Source organism: Delphinapterus leucas, chromosome 9 (assembly GCF_059928025.1).
Source record: "Delphinapterus leucas isolate spDelLeu-1000000601 "Yukka" chromosome 9, BTC_Dleu_Yukka2, whole genome shotgun sequence".
NCBI lineage: Eukaryota > Metazoa > Chordata > Mammalia > Artiodactyla > Monodontidae > Delphinapterus > Delphinapterus leucas.
The window spans coordinates 36310659-36328390 of record NC_143137.1 but is presented as its reverse complement, the minus strand read 5'-3'; the positions used below and the strand labels follow the sequence as shown (position 1 = coordinate 36328390).

General features: G+C 34.7%; 1 protein-coding gene across 1 annotated transcript in view; it reads right to left on the bottom strand.

Annotated features, from left to right (window-relative positions):
- SAMTOR (S-adenosylmethionine sensor upstream of mTORC1) overlaps window positions 1-17732 on the bottom strand; it is an 85692-nt gene that overhangs the window by 41349 nt on the left and 26611 nt on the right. The window contains exon 3 of the mRNA XM_022582894.2: window positions 12567-12737. Within this exon, the coding sequence (XP_022438602.1) occupies window positions 12567-12737 (171 nt within the window). The remainder of the gene's footprint in view (window positions 1-12566; window positions 12738-17732) is intronic.

Below are 17732 nucleotides of genomic sequence, written 5' to 3'. Positions count from 1 at the left end.
GGTCATTATCTGAAAGCTCAGACCTTTGGGGTCTTTATACATAGTTCTTCCTATTTTTTTTTAACAGTTAGAAGACTATACAGCATTATTTTATTTTTATAAATAAAGGGAGACTCAGGAATGTTAGATATTTTCCCAAGGTTATTCTCTGAGCCAGTGTTAAAATTGGGAAAGGAACTATCTAATGTTTTAAAAAGGAGCAACTGATAAGCACGGATTATTAGCATTCAGCTTATTCATAATCTCCAATATATATATATTTTAAATGAAGAAAACATATGGAGGAAAACTTTACATTTTGAATTAGTAATTAATACACATTGTTTCTGTAGAAATAGCTTTAAAATATTATACATGGCTTTAAATGGGACTTAATATCTTTTCTTTTTTTCACAAAAGGCATCAGCCACCATGTCTGTCTCTTTTTTTACAACTTTATTTATTTAGTTATGTATGTATGTATGTATGTCTGCGTTGGGTCTTCATTGCTGTGCGCAGGCTCTTCTCTAGTTGCAGCGAGTGGGGGCTACTTTCATTGCGGTGCACGGGCTTCTCATTGCAGTGGCTTCTCTTGTTGTAGAGCACGGGCTTTAGGCGCACAGGCTTCAGTAGTTGTGGCACACGGGCTTCAGCAGTTGTGGCTTGCAGGCTCTAGAGCGCAGGCCCAGTAGTTGTGGCGCACGGGCTTAGTTGCTCTGCAGCATGTGGGATCATCCCGGACCGGGGCTCGAACCCGTGTCCCTTGCACTGGCAGGTGGATTCTTAACCACTGTGCCACCAGGGAAGTGGGACTTAATATCTTAATATTTCTAAAACTCCATATTTGATACTTGTAATCACAATTTTATCCATTTAGTGTTTCAGTGAAATAAATGAAGAATTTTACTCTCAGGTTCAAATTTATATTTGTATATATGCTTTGATTAATATGTAATGCATTTCAAACTAAGAGCAAAACACCTGAAAAGCACTACTGAAACAAATTTTTCATTTATATACTGTATTATGTTCAAAAGACATTTAACTTCCTCCTTTACTACCGTAATATCTTTTACTTACTAGGATAACCTTCAACGTTAGAAGCCAAAGAAAATACGAAGAATGCTAAAAACTGAATAAAAATCAACTGCTAACTAAAACTTTGAAAAAAAAGAACACTAAAATGGTATTCAAAACCACTATTTAATTATTATAAACCGAACTCTCAAAACCAGCATTAATATGTCAAATTAGGTCCTCTTTATTAGATATTACCTATCATCATGTATTGTATTCTCTTTCTGTCACAAGTCTTTTAAGAATATGTCCAATATCTTACATCCTAAGGTAGTATGCAGGTAAAGTCCATAAGACTCTTGGATTGGCAGTGACCATCTAATAGTCTTTCCTTTTGCTCAGTGCCACCTCTTCCTTCCCCCTTTCTCTACCAATTAACTAAATCTCAAGTAGATGATTAGAAAAACCTGATTCTACTGTCCTAAATATGTCTTTCCTTCTTTCATTTCCTTCCATCCATCCGTCCATCTGTCTGTCTGTTCTTTTACCCATGAAGCATGTGTTAAGCCCCCCCTCAAATCACTATAAATGTCCAGTAATATCCTGAGTACTAAAGAGCTCATACAAATTGACAGACTTAAGATCATAAAACTTAAGAGAGCAAATGACATGAACAGACAATCCTTAAAAAAAAAAAGAAATAATGAAATGATCCTATTCGAAGCCTTGGCTTAGATGCTAAGAAACTTAGAGTCAAAACTGTGTGTTCTATTTGTAACAACAGTAATGGACATAAATGGCAGATGATGAGTTTCTTCTCTTATATTGACTGATTAATTGGAAACAGCTTCTTAGAGTGCTGTGTAAAAGGGATTCTGAGGCAAGTCCAGGCTCTGAAAGAAAGATCCAATGACCAACTACCTACATTTATCATGGATTTTGGAAAGTATTATGAAAGCATGTATGCCATGTTTCTACCATGGCAAGTACTAGAACATCACAGAATGAATTTTATATTTCTGATTTCATATGATTTTCTTTTATTTAAAAATTTTCCTTTTTACTTTAGATTGGGAAATGGGAAGACTGGTTTAACATCTTAAATTACATTCTGCTGGCCTCACAGAATGAATTCAGAAGTGTTGCCTCTAATTCTATATTGTGGAACAGACTGTAGGGAATTGGTATCTTTTTCCTTAAATGGTAGATATCACCAGTACAACCAACTAGGCTTGATGCTTTCTCTTTTGGAAGACTATTCATTATTGCTTTAACTTCTTTAATTAATTAAAACCTATTCAGATGATCTATTTCTCTTTGTGTGAGTTTTGGTAGATTGTGCCCTTCAAGGAATTTCATCTAAGTTATCGAATTTGTGGGCATAGAGTTATTCATAATATGCCTATATTATCCTTTTATTGTCAATGGGACCAGTAGTGATGGCCCTTCTTTAATTTCTAATATTAGTAATTTGTCTTTTTTTTTTTTTTTTTTTTGGTTAGCTTGACCAGAGGTTTATCAATTTTATTGACCTTCAAACACCAACTTTTAGTTTCACTGATTTTCTCTATGGCTTTCCTGTTTTCAATTTTGTTAATTTCTGCTCTAATTTTTATTATTTCTTTTTCTCTGCTTATTTTGGATCTAACTTGCTCTTGTTTTTCTAGTTTCCTAAGGTAGAAGTTTAGATTACTGATTTTACATTTTTCTTCTTTTCTAATATATGCATTCAATGTTAAAAATTTCCCTCTAAGCATACTTTCACAACATCTCTTCAATTTTGATAAGATACATTTTCATTTAGTGCAATTAGTGCAAAGTATTTTAAAATTTCTCCTGAGACTTCTTGTTTGACCCACGTGCTAATTAGATAATCAATGAATATTTTGGGGTTTTCCAGTTCTCTTTGTTATTGGTTTATATTTTAATTCTATTGTGGTCTGAAAGAATACTTTATATAACTCAAATCTTTCTAAATTTGTTAAGGTGTGTTTTATGGCCTAGAATATGGTCTATTTGGTAAATGTTTTGAAAAAATAATACTTTTTAAAAGGAAGCAAAGTACTTATTTTGTATCATTTACAAGTATATATGTACAACATGAAGGAGGGTTGGGACACAGCTATCTTAGTATTAGAAGGATTGGTAGTAATTGGGGCTTGGGATAAAACTTCCATCAACCACATTATATACAGATTCAAAAAGTGTCACGTCTCAATTCTGAGCTATAGATGACTTTAAAAAGTGACTCTAAAGAGGAAATAGGCAGTCTACCTGAAAAAGAATTCAGAATAATGATAGTAAACATGATCCAAAATCTTGGAAATAGAATAGAGAAAATACAAGAAACGTTTAACAAGGACCTAGAAGAACTAAAGAGCAAACAAACAATGATGACCAACACCATAAATGAAATTAACAATTCTCTAGAAGGGATCAATAGCAGAATAACTGAGGCAGAAGAATGGACAAGTGACCTGGAAGATGAAATAGTGGAAATAACTACTGCAGAGCAGAATAAAGAACAAAGAATGAAAAGAACTGAGGACAGTCTCAGAGACCTCTGGGACAACATTAAATGCACCAACATTCGAATTATAGGGGTCCCAGAAGAAGAGAAAAAGAAAGGGTCTGAGAAAATATTTGAAGAGGTTATAGTTGAAAACTTCCCTAATATGGGAAAGGAAAGAGTTAATCAAGTCCAGGAAGCACAGAGAGTCCCAAACAGGATAAATACAAGGAGAAACATGCCAAGACACATATGAATCAAATTATCAAAAACTAAATACAAAGAAAACATATTAAAAGCAGCAAGGGAAAAACAACAAATAACACACAAGGGAATCCCCATAGGTTAACAGCTGATCTTTCAGCAGAAACTCTGCAAGCCAGAACGGACTGGCAGGACATATTTAAAGTGATGAAGGAGAAAAACCTACAACCAAGGTTACTCTACCCAGCAAGGATCTCATTCAGATTTGATGGAGAAATTAAAACCTTTACAGACAAGCAAAAGCTGAGAGAGTTCAGCACCACCAAACCAGCTTTACAACAAATGCTAAAGAAACTTCTCTAGGCAAGAAACACAAGAGAAGGAAAAGACCTACAATAACAAAACCAAAACAATTAAGAAAATGGGAATAGGAACATACATATCGATAACTACCTTAAATGTAAATGGACTAAATGCTCCCACCAAAAGACAAAGACTCGCTGAATGGATACAAAAACAAGACGCATATATATGCTGTCTACAAGAGACCCACACACACTGAAAGTGAGGGGATGGAAAAAGATATTCCATGCAAATGGAAATCAAAAGAAAGCTGGAGTAGCAATTCTCATATCAGACAAAACAGACTTTAAAATAGAGAATATTACAAGAGACAAAGAAGGACACCACATGATGATCAAAGGATCGATCCAAGAAGAACATACAACAATTGTAAATATTCACGCACCCAACATAGGAGCACCTCAATACATAAGGCAAATACTAACAGCCATAAAAGAGGAAATTGACAGTAACACAATCATAGTAGGGGACTTTAACACCCTCTTTCACCAATGGACAGATCACCCATAATGAAAATAAATAAGGAAACACAAGCTTTAAATGATACATTAAACAAGACGGACTTAATTGACATTTAGAGGACATTCCATCCAAAAACAACAGAATACATATTCTACTCAAGTGCTCATGGAACATTCTCCAAGATAGATCGCATCTTGGGTCACAAATCAAGCCTTGCTAAATTTAATAAAATTGAAACCGTTATCAGATATCTTTGCGGACCACAACGCTATGAGACTAGATATCAATTACAGGAAAAGATCTGTAAAAAATACAAACACATGGAGGCTAAACAATACACTACTTAATAACCAAGTGATCACTGAAGAAATCAAAGAGGATATAAAAAAATACCTAGAAACAAATGACAATGGAGACACGACAACCAAAAACCTATGGGATGCAGCAAAAGCAGTTCTAAGAGGGAAGTTTATAGCAATACAATCCTACCTTAAGAAACAGGAAACATCTCGAATAAACAACCTAACCTTGCATCTAAAGCAATTAGAGAAAGAAAAGCAAAAAACCCCCAAAGTTAGCAGAAGGAAAGAAATCATAAAAAACAGATCAGAAATAAATGAAAAAGAAATGAAGGAAACGATAGCAAAGATCAATAAAACTAAAAGCTGGTTCTTTGAGAAGATAAACAAAATTGATAAACCATTAGCCAGACTCATCAAGAAAAAAGGGAGAAGACTCAAATCAATACAATTAGAAATGAAAAAGGAGAAGTAACAACTGACACTGCAGAAATACAAAAGATCATAAGAGATTACTACAAGCAACTCTAAGCCAAGAAAATGGACAACCTGGAAGAAATGGACAAATTCTTAGAAATGCACAACCTGCTGAGACTGAATGAGGAAGCAGAAATATGAAGAGGCCAATTTCAAGCCCTGAAATTGAAACTGTGATTAAAAATCTTCCAACAAACAAAAGCCCAGGACCAGATGGCTTCACAGGCGAATTCTATCAAACATTTAGAGAAGAGCTAACACCTATTCTTCTCAAACTCTTCCAAAATATAGCAGAGGGAGGAACACACCCAAACTCATTCTACGAGGCCACCATCACCCTGATACCAAAACCAGACAAAGATGTCACAAAGAAAGCAAGCTACAGGCCAATATCACTGAAGAACACAGATGCAAAAATCCTCAACAAAGTATTAGCAAACAGAATCCAACAGCACATTAAAAGGATCATACACCATGATCAAGTGGGGGTTATCCCAGGAATGCAAGGATTCTTCAACATACGCAAATCAATCAATGTGATACACCATATTAACAAACTGAAGGAGAAAAACCATGTGATCATCTCAATAGATGCAGAGAAAGCTTTTGACAAAATTCAACACCCATTTATGATAAAAATCCTCCAGAAGGTAGGCACAGAGGGAACCTTCCTCAACACAATAAAGCCCATATATGACAAACCCACAGCCAACATCATCCTCACTGGTGAAAAACTGAAACCATTTCCTCTAATATCAGGAACGAGACAAGGTTGCCCACTCTCACCACTATTATTCAACATAGTTTTGGAAGTTTTAGCCACAGCAATCAGAGAAGAAAAAGAAATAAAAGGAATCCAAATTGGAAAAGAAGTAAAGCTGTCACTGTTTGCAGATGACATGATACTATACACAGAGAATCCTAAAGATGCTACCAGAAAACTACTAGAGCTAATCAATGAATTTGGTAAAGTAGCAGGATACAAAATTAATGCACAGAAATCTCTGGCATTCCTATACACTAATGATGAACAATCTGAAAGTGAAATTAAGAAAACACTCCCATTTACCATTGCAACAAAAGAATAAAATATCTAGGAATAAACCTACCTAAGGAGACAAAAGACCCGTATGCAGAAAATTATCAGACACTGATTAAAGAAATTAAAGATGATACAAATAGATGGAGAGATATACTATGTTCTTGGATTGGAAGAATCAACATTGTGAAAATGACTCTACTACCCAAAACAATCTACAGATTCAATGCAATCCCTAACAAACTACCACTGGTATTTTTCACAGAACTAGAACAGAAAATTTCACAATTTTTGTGGAAACACAAAAGATCCCGAATAGCCAAAGCAATCTTGAGAACGAAAAATGGAGCTGGAGGAATCAGGCTCCCTGACTTCAGACTATACTACAAAGCTACAGTAATCAAGGCAGTATGGAACTGGCACAAAAACAGAAATATAGATCAATGGAACAGGATAGAAAGCCCAGAGATAAACCCACGCACGTATGGTCACCTTATCTTTGATAAAGGAGGCAAAAATATACAGTGGAGAAAAGACAGCCTCTTCAATAAGTGGTGCTGGGAAAACTGGACAGGTACATGTAAAAGTATGAAATTAGAACACTCCCTAACACCATGCACAAAGATAAAGTCAAAATGGATTAAAGACCTAAATGTAAGGCCAGAAACTATCAAACTCTTAGAGGAAAACATAGGCAGAACACTCTATGACATCAATCACAGCCAGATCCTTTTTTGACCCACCTCCCAGAGAAATGGAAATAAAAACAAAAATAAACAAATGGGACCTAATGAAACTTAAAAGCTTTTGCACAGCAAAGGAAACCATAAACAAGATGCAAAGACAACGCTCAGAATGGGAGAAAATATTTGCAAATGAAGCAACTGACAAAGGATTAATCTCCAAAATTTACAAGCAGCTCATGCAGCTCACTATGAAAAAAACAAACAACCCAATCCAAAAATGGGCAGAAGACCTAAATAGACATTTCTCCAAAGAAGATATACAGATTGCCAACAAACACGTGAAAGAATGTTCAACATCATTAATCATTAGAGAAATGCGAATCAAAACTACAATGAGATATCATCTCACACCGGTCAGAATGGCCATCATCAAAAAATCTAGAAACAATAAATGCTGGAGAGGGTGTGGAGAAAAGGAAACCCTCTTGCACTCGCACTGTTGGTGGGAATGTAAATTGATACAGCCACTATGGAGAACAGTATGGAGGTTCCTTAAAAAACTACAAATAGAACTACCATATGACCCAGCAATCCCACTACTGGGCATATACCCTGAAAAAACCATAATTCATAAAGTGTCATGTACCAAAATGTTCATTGCAGCTCTATTTACAATAGCCAGGACATGGAAGCAACCTAAGTATCCATCAACAGATGAATGGATAAAGAAGATGTGGCACATATATACAATGGAATATTACTTGGACATAAAACGAAACGAAATTGAGTTATTTGTAGTGAGGTGGATGGACCTAAAGTCTGTCATACAGAGTGAAATAAGTCAGAAAGAGAAAAACAAACACCGTATGCTAACACATATATATGGAATCTAAGAAAGAAAAAAAAGTCATGAAGAACCTAGGGGTAAGATGGGAATAAAGACACAGACCTACTAGAGAATGGACTTGAGGACATGGGGAGGGGGAAGGGTAAGCTGTGACAAAGTGAGACAGTGGCATGGACATATATACACTACCAAACGTAAAATAGATAGCTAGTGGGAAGCAGCCGCATAGCAGAGGGAGATCAGCTGGGTGCTTTGTGACCACCTAGAGGGGTGCGATAGGGAGGGTGGGAGGGAAGGAGATGCAAGAGGGAAGAGATATGGGAACATATGTATATGTATAACTGATTCACTTTGTTATAAAGCAGAAACTAACACACCATTGTAAAGCAATTATACTCCAATAAAGATATTTAAGAAAGAAAATGTGATACACACACACACACACAATGGAATGTTATTCAGCCATAAAAGAAGGAAATTCTGCCATATGCAACAACGTGGATGTAACTTGAGGGCATTATGCTTAGTGAAATAAGTCAGACAGAGAAAGACACTTATGATCCCACTTAAATGTGGAATCTATAAAAACCGAACTCATAGAAACAGAGAGCAGATTGTCGGCGGCAGGAGGTGGAGGGGGAGAAAATGGTAAAGGCGGCCAAAGGGTACAAATTTCCAGTTATAAGAGGAATCAGTTTCTGGGGATGTAATGTAAGGTAATGTTCTGTACGTGAATATAGTTAACAATACTGTATTGTATATTTGAATGTTGTCTAAGAGAGATTTTAAAAGTTCTCTCCTCACAAACACACACAGAATTCTAACTATGTGAAGTAACTGCTGTATTAACTAACCTTATTGTTGTAATCAGTTTGTAACATATGCATGTATAAAATCATTACATCGTAACCTTAAACTTACACAACGTTATATGTCAATTATATCTCAATAAAGTTAGAAGAAAAAAAAAAAAGTGACTCTAGTAGTAATAAATTTTTGGTTTTCATGAAATGTAAGTTAAAAAAACCCAAGGTATTTTTGCTATGTGAGCCATCACTATCTGAACCCGGAAATCAAAATGACTTGTTTTTGTGATAACACTGGGAAAAAGATAAACCTTGCTAGCTACACTTGCTATCCAAAGTCGGAAGTCAAACAGATTTAGATAGTAACAAATACATATCTTCCTACATAATAATATCTATAAATAAAGAGATGACCTTTGACTATTTCATCTACCTCTCTAGAAGTGTGTATGTGTAAGAGAGCGAGAAATTCTCTTTGGAAAAATTGATTATTATTTTGTATGAGTATCACTTTATATTTAGACACATAAAGTGGTAGATATTTATGATAAAATATAATGCAGAATGAGTGTTTTAATAGCACAGGAAGAGCAGTTTACACAAAATTTTTTATACTGCATGGTCTCTATTGTGTAAGAAAACAGTGCCTATTAAAAAGACTGGAAAGAAATACACCTAAATGTAACCAGGATTGAGTAATAATTTTTCTACACCTATAATCTTCTCTACATGCAAATTTTTCATACTGTTATCTTATTTGCAGTCAGGAAAATATACAATACTGATTTTAATACAACATGATAAGTACTGTAATAGAGATATTAAAAGTTTGATATTGGTACCAGAGTACCAATTCTTTTGAGAAGTTAAAGTTAAGTTCTGGAAGGGAAGATGCTTCAAATATAGCCTAATATAATACAGCAACAGTTGATCAGAAAGAGGATATATTGTACTTGCAAATGCCAGAAAGTGAGAACATGCATGTGCCACTAGGGGAATTTAAACAGTTCCATAAGACTAGAATACGGGCTGCAATAATGGTAGGAGGAGTGGGAGGGATAAGTCTACATACACATGTTGGGGCCAGATGCTATACAAAGTAGTTTCTAGAATGAAGAAAATCTAAACCTAGCCATCCTAGGCTAAGATGTTTCAATGCTTAATTTCAATACTAAGTAAGTCCTGACCTATAACAATCATATTTCCTTTAAATACTTAAAACTACTTTTTCTCCTTTAAAATTAAAACAGAGACTGAAATTTCTTGACTATGGCAGGGGAGAGGCTGGCAAATCCACTCCTCAGTAAACAACTATAACAAAGAACACAATCATCAAACACAACCATTTCAGGGCTCAAACCTAGGCAAACACGTTGCAAAGTGTTCATTCATGAAAACCAGCTAAATCTTAGCTAACAACAGTGGGGATCTGTGGTGTCTTTGCCTGAAGCCACTCTCATCATCCCCACCCTTTGCTCAGTTGGTATGGAAGTTCTTTGAGGACAGGGCTGGCTGTGAGAAACAGCAAATTCCCTGCTGGAAGGGGTTAACGGGATTTGGAGCAGAGGGTGAAAAACCCACAGAACAATGTCAGTAAAAGTAACAAAATGGTAAGAAACAAACAGGGCAAGTCAGCAGCTATGCCAGCTTCAGGCTGCAGTTTTGGTTGGCCAGAGCTGTAGACTGGAAGACTGGTCAGAAATTTAGGAATTCCAGAAATATCCTGGAAATGAAAGAGGCACAGAAGGGCTAAATAAGCTTTCCACATAGCCTTGGTTGATTGGGAGGCTAAATGAACATGCACGGGAGACCCACGAGGGCCTGATGGAAAGCAAAAAGTGAGGCAGACTTGGAAACTGCCTGAATTTTAAATGTACTCCCAAATCAACACACATCCACTGGCAGAGGGTGGGAGCCTTAGAGGCTGGAGAGGTGTTTGAGCACAACCTCTGACCTATCATTGACCCCTAATCTGTGCAGACACAAGTGCAAACTGTAGGAAACCAGCCTAAAAAAATAAAAATAATAGTAATGTACAAACTACCAGGGAAACAGACTCCACAGATTAAGTGCAGGGAGATTACTAAAAACCACCACCACCATCACCACCCTCCTCGGGGAAAAATCCAAAACAAGAGTTTCTATAACTTCAAAAATATATTGGACAGTTTTCAACAAAAAATTATGAGACATGCAGAGAAAAACAGGAAAGTGTAGTCCATATTCAAGAAAAAGGCAGTAAATAGATTCAGAGTGAGCCCAAATGTTGTATTTAGCAAAGACCTCAAATCAGCTATTATAAAAATGTTCAAAGAATTCAAAGAAACCATGTTCAGAAGAGTAAAAGGAAAATATGACAATGACTTAACAAACAAAGTAATCTCAACAATGAAACAGAGACTATAAAAAAGAACGATATAGAAATTCTAGGGTTCACGTTTTCCATATGTACCTGTTTTTGATAGCACTGTTAACTATATAATTTCTTATGCTGGTCAATATTTTAAAAATATTCAAGAATGTTCGTAACACCTGAGTTATAAGATGTTTAGTAACTCATTATGCTTTGTAAGCTTTGTAGTAACCTTTGAATAAAGGTAAAGATCTTTTCCTACAGAACTAATCAAAGGTATATTAAGTTTTGAATGAAACTGCTTATACCTAACTAGATAATATTTCAACATGGTATAAAATCAAAGTAACCAAAGGTAATGTTATGTTGATATCTACAGGTTTGGAAATGTTTTAAGAGGTTAATTTAATTTTATTTCCATGGTTAGCCTGCAGTGTCTACTAGGAATGTTTCTAGAGTTATTCGAGCTTAACATTTTCAAGAGAGTAATACAATATTACTTGATTCCACAAATTTATTCTGGTACTAAGGTATATAAATAATTTTAATACTATTAAAATTAATTGGATTATAATACATACAAAATGAAATATTATTTAGCCATAAAAAAATGGGAAATCCTGCCATTTGCAACAACATGGATGGACCATGAGGTCACTGCACTAAGTAAGTCAGACACGAAAAAACAAATACTGTATGATCTTACTTCTATGTAGAGTCAAAAAAAAAAGTCAAACTCATAGAAACAAAATAAGATTTGTGACTGTCAGATCACAAATTTAGGGATTGGGTGAAAGGTACTTCCAATTATAAGATAAATAAGTTCTGGAGATGTAATATCCAGCATGGTAACTATAGTTAACAATACTGTATTGTATATTTGAAAATTGCTAAAAGTTCTCATAAGGAAAAAAAATGGTAGTTAGGTGAGGTGAGGGATAGTTAACTAAACTTACTGTGGTAATCATTTCACAATATATACATATATTAAATCACTTTGTTGTATGTGTTAAACAGTGTTACATGTCAATTATATCTCAGTAAAACTGGGAAAATACTCATGTACTTATTAAATAAAATTTATGCCTATATGCATATATATATATTACCAGCAGGCAGATTTTTATATTGAAAATAAAATAATGGGAATTGGTTCTATTAATAATCTTCCATTAATTCCTTATTTGTGATTTGTCAGTGGATAGACACTTTATATTTAATTTAATTGGATTTCACTGTTTTGATTCTTTGTATTACCATAAAATGTAACATTTAATGAATGATTCTTTCTCATTTTTAGTGAGAACAATCGATGTTATGGAACTACTAGTTTCCCAGATATCCCTTAAAATTTTATGCTACTTTCCTACCTAATAATATAACAAATTTACATTTCTCAGACTAACATATGACCAGAGAAGCAAGCAAAATGCCCACTACTTGGTGTAAACCATTACACTATTTTACATTATTAACACAGCAATCCAGGATAATGTTAATAATCTAAGTAGAAAAGTATACTTACTCAGTTATAAATTCAGGGTTTGTAAAGCTGAGGTTGGTTAAATGACCTTCAAGTTTAGAAGATTCATGCGTATTTAAGGCTGGAGTGGTCTTAGTGGCGAGTACAGCTCTTTTTTCATCTTTTTCAAGTGCTTTTCTCTTCCCACCATTTTGAAAATATTCTCTGCATACACTACAAGGCAAAATAAAGTTATATTTTAAAACAATAGGTATGAATATAAAATAAAATGGGAAAATATTAACCTTTATTAATCAAAATGGGAAATTTTCAAATTATAGTGTCCTATTTTTAAAATGTCACATAGAGGTAAGTTTGAGCACCTGTAGCATTTTCAAATTTTTAAAATTACCATACAACAAAGCATGATCATAGATTATGTTTAAAAGTGTTTTTTCAGAAGTACAATGTGCCTGTATGTTTTGCTGAACTTTATTCTTAGCTAAAACATAAGTTCCTCCAGAAAAGCTTAGATAACTCTGTTATTCAGTGACAGAATCCAAAAAGAATAGTAGTCACAGTTAACTCTGAGCCAGCTCTGCTGGTAGTAGACAGTTGTTTTTCAGATCCCTCCCGGTTTATAAAAACAAAGTCACACATATATACACTAATATGTATAAAACAGATAACTAATGAGAACCTGCTGTATAGCACAGGGAACTCTTAGTGCTCTGTGTTGACCTAAATGGGAAGGAAATCCAAAAAAGCAAGATATATGTATACATATGGCTGATTCACTTCGCTGTACAGTAGAAACTACCACAACATTGTAAAACAACTATACCAATAAAATATATATATATATGTATAGTTATCACACAAAAGAGAAGCTCCATTAAACTATATCCAATTGCTGTTAAAAAAAAAAGTCACAAAATCAGGTTGCCAAAATATTAAGAATCATGCTATTTGCTCTGAAAGAAGAGCATAAAAATCTGGTTAAGGTAAAAATGGTATCATATTATAAAGGTATACATTCAGAGAGAACAAAGGTTTTAACATAATAGTGATTTTTATAACACTTGGAAATTATTCCTGTCCATCAAGAGACCACTACTGCTTGTCCCAATTCTTATAATATAAATGGATATTAAAATGCAGATTTTTCAAGATGTATTATTTCAAACTCAATTAGTTTAGCCCATATCAGGTTGTTATCCGTAATCAGAAACTGATGACTGGCATTAAGATTAAACAATTTTCTTCATACCTAATACAATTTTAGGGTGAAAATAGTAGGGTACCATGCCTGGGTATGTAACAGGACAATAAACATGAACCACAGAATCAACTCAAAACACTTACTAGCTATTAAAGACAAAAAACTTAAAGGAAGCAAGACTGGTATGATCTGCCTCTGGCCCTTGAGCTTACAATATGACAGGAGATACATACTTAGACAATTAACTGATATACTTATCAAAGCTTAAAGTGAATGTAAATGGAAACTAAACAAATTTTCTTTATTTTTAGATTCTTAAACCACATTATTATTCCATATAGCTCATACTCTGAACAAGCTAGACTATTTTTCTCCATAGACACTCCTTGGTGCAGTTTCAAAAACACATGGCTAGAGAAGAAGTGAAAAATTAATTTAAAACTGATTTCAGCAAGTAGAACTATGGTGTCTAATGAAACAATGCTCATTTCCCCTCACACTTAAAGGATGTTATTAGTTCAATTTCAGTTTGTCTAAGTATCTAATAAAGACTTCTTTAACTTATCCTATGGGATTTAATTTTAACTCAAATTATATACAGGAGTTGAAACTCACTTATCATTAATCAAACATTTATTAAGTACCTATCATGTGCCAGGCACATATGTGATGGAAAAACAAATTGAAGAAGGCATTGCTGCCCTCAAGGAGCTCAGACTAGTGAAGGAGACAAATAATTATATATTGGGTTGGCCAAAAAGTTTGTTTGGGTTTCCAAAAGAAATTTTTGGGCCAACTCAATAGTAAAGAAAATACAATTGATAAATACTTAACGCCCAATCTAAAATCAGTAGTATAAGCTGATTTTAGGAAGATAAGTAGGAATAAATCAGGCTAGGAAGAATGTTAGTTAAGGAGGAAAGTGCTTTCCTGGCAGAGAGAACAGCATGAGCAAAGGCATGGAAGAGAAAAGCATCATGGATCCCGCAGAGATAGACATCAGTTCAAGGCATGTGAAATTTAAACTGCCAGGCAGAAAATGGATGGATGAACTCATAAGTGAAAAGGCCCTAAGGCCAACACACATATAGAGAGGAACGACAGCCACATGACACTGGAGGGGTAAGCAAACTTCAGATCATGCAAGGCTGACAGGCCTATTTAGGAATGTGGTCTTTTTTAGAAATCTAATCTAATGACAGAAATGGTTTAGTGGTTTCTTTGAGTGGGGGGTGGGCTGACTACAGAGGTGTACACTAGAGCTTTTTAGAGTCGTGGAAAAGTTCTGTATCTAGACAGTGGTGATGGTTACACAAGTGTAAACAACTGTCATTACTCACTGAACTGTACACTAGAATGGGTATATTTTATTGAATATTAATTAAACCTCAGTAAGGTTGATTGAAAAATATAGCCTGAATCACCTTGGAATTAATACTAAAAATAATGCCTTTATCATATAATATTTCACTAAGGCATGAAACACAAGGGTAAAGAGATTACTTACCTTTCTATTAGGTGGAACCACAAAGAGCTGCTGATATTCAGTAGTTCTTGACCCACAAAAATTGCAATTTTATGTGGTTCAATCTCAATGTTACCTAGACACTTGACTGCAAAATACTTAAAGGGCTAGAATTCCAGATACTCATAGGATAATAACCACCATCTAAACCCCAATCTCCCTACAAAACTTCCAAAAAATATACAAAACATTAGAAAGAGCAAATAAAAGCACACACAGTTCACACCCATGGCATAACTAGGAAACAGGAATAGCACCTTATTTTACATGTAATTGGGGAAATAAAAATCTGAGGCCAACTGAGTTGGCTTTGGAGTTACCCGAAGTACAGAGTCAGATGAGGACTGTGTAAGAGAAGAAGGTATGATGGGGTCTTAGAGATGGCACAGAAAAATCGATAATACCAGCTAAGGTTCACCACAGAGAGAGTCCAACTCTGAATGGAGAGATCTTAAGACTTATGGGACGTAGTGAAACAAGGCATTAGGCACAGGAAGACCAAAAGGAAAAAGTTTGGAAAGTATATGGGAAGGGCTGTCACCAAAGGTGAGAGCTCTGTGAAGATATTATTTCTGAGGGAGAAAGGAAGCACCTTGAAAAAAGGGGGTATCTCTGGAGGTGTGTTGATAAAGGGAAAGAATGAAGCAACTAAGAATAAAGAGCATACTGACATAAGTTAAACCTATTAAAAATTCATAAATCAGCCAAAAGAGGACAATACTTATTAAAGGAACTCCACTTTCATATCTGTAGCAATCAAGCAAGGATCTTTGGAATTAAGAAACAAAGCAAGCACCCAAACCTCTACCTATACCTCTATACACAGTCTAACATAAAAGACAAAACACATAAAAGAGATGTCCAATGAATCCAGCAATCGTACAAGTTTCTATTAGAAGGGAAGAGAAAGATATCAAAACTTTTCAGTGGATTAAAATTCTCAAAAACACAGAAAATAACCGCTATAAAAGAGAAGAAAATTGTAACCTAACACTTCAATATTAATTATATATAATTAAGCAATGCAGATATGAAAAACATTTCAAATTTGAAATTAAATAGAAAACTGAGGATAAAGAAGAACTACATAAATAGATATTCCATGAATATGGATAGGAAGACTCAATACTGTCACTATGTTAGCTCTTCCCAAATTGATTTATACATTCAACACAATCCCAATCAAAAGCAGAGCAAAATATCTTATAGATAAAACAAATGGATTCTAAAGTGTACATGGATAAGCAAAGGACCCAGAATAGCCAACACAATATTGAGGGAGATGAACAAAGTTGGAGGACTGACACCATCTGATTTCAATTCTTAATATAAAGCTATAACTATACTATTACTATTAGTAATCAAGGACAGTATGTTGTAGGCAGAACAATAGACAAATAGATCAATGGAACAGAAGAGAGAGCCCAGATATAGATCCATGTAAATACATTCAAGGAGCAGTGGAGTAATACAGTGGAGTAAAGACAGTCTTTTCAACAAATAGTGCTGGAACAACTGGATATCGACATGCCAAAAAATGAACACTGACACAGACATTACACTCTTGACAAAAATTAACTCCAAATGGATCACAGCCCTAAATGTAAAACACAAAACTCTAAAACCCTTAAGAGAGTTTTATAAATTTTTAGGAGAAAATCTAGATGAACTTGGGTGTTATATCTAAAAAGTCATTGCCAAATCTAAGTCACAATCCTTAAAAAAAAAAAATTGAGACGCTAGACTTAATTAAAATAAAAAACTTCTGCTGTGCAAAAGACAATGTCAATAGAATGAGAAAACAAGCCATAGACTAGGAGAAAATATTTTCAAAAGATCTATCTGATAAAAGACTGTTATCCAAAATATATGAAGGACCCTCGAAACTCAACGTTACGAAAACAAACAACCTGATTAAAAAATGGGCAAAAGACCTAACAGACACCTCACTAAAGAAGGTGCAGATATCAAATAAGCATAAGAAAAAGACGCTCCATATCACATGTCATTGGGGAAATGCAAATTAAAATAGCAATGAGATACTACTACACATTATTAGAATGACAGAAAACCAGAACACTAACACCACCAAACGCTGGTGTGGAGCAACAAGAACTCTCATTCACTGCTAGTGGGAATGCAAAATGGTATAGTCACTTTGGAAGACAGTTAGGTAATTTCCCACAAAACTAAATATACTCTTCCCATATAATCTAGCAATCAAGTTTCATGGTATTTCCAAAAAGAGTTGAACACTTACTTCCACACAACAACCTGCAGATGGATGTTTACAACAGTTTTTTTTTTTAAGATTTATTTATTTTATTTATTTTTGACTGCTTCGGGTCTTAGTTGCAGCACACAGGGTCTTCATTGAGGCATGTGGGATCTTTCGTTGTGCCACACAGGCTTCTCCCTAGTTGTGGCGTTTGGGTTTTCTCTCTCTAGTTGTGGTGCACGGGCTCCAGAGAGCATAGGCTCT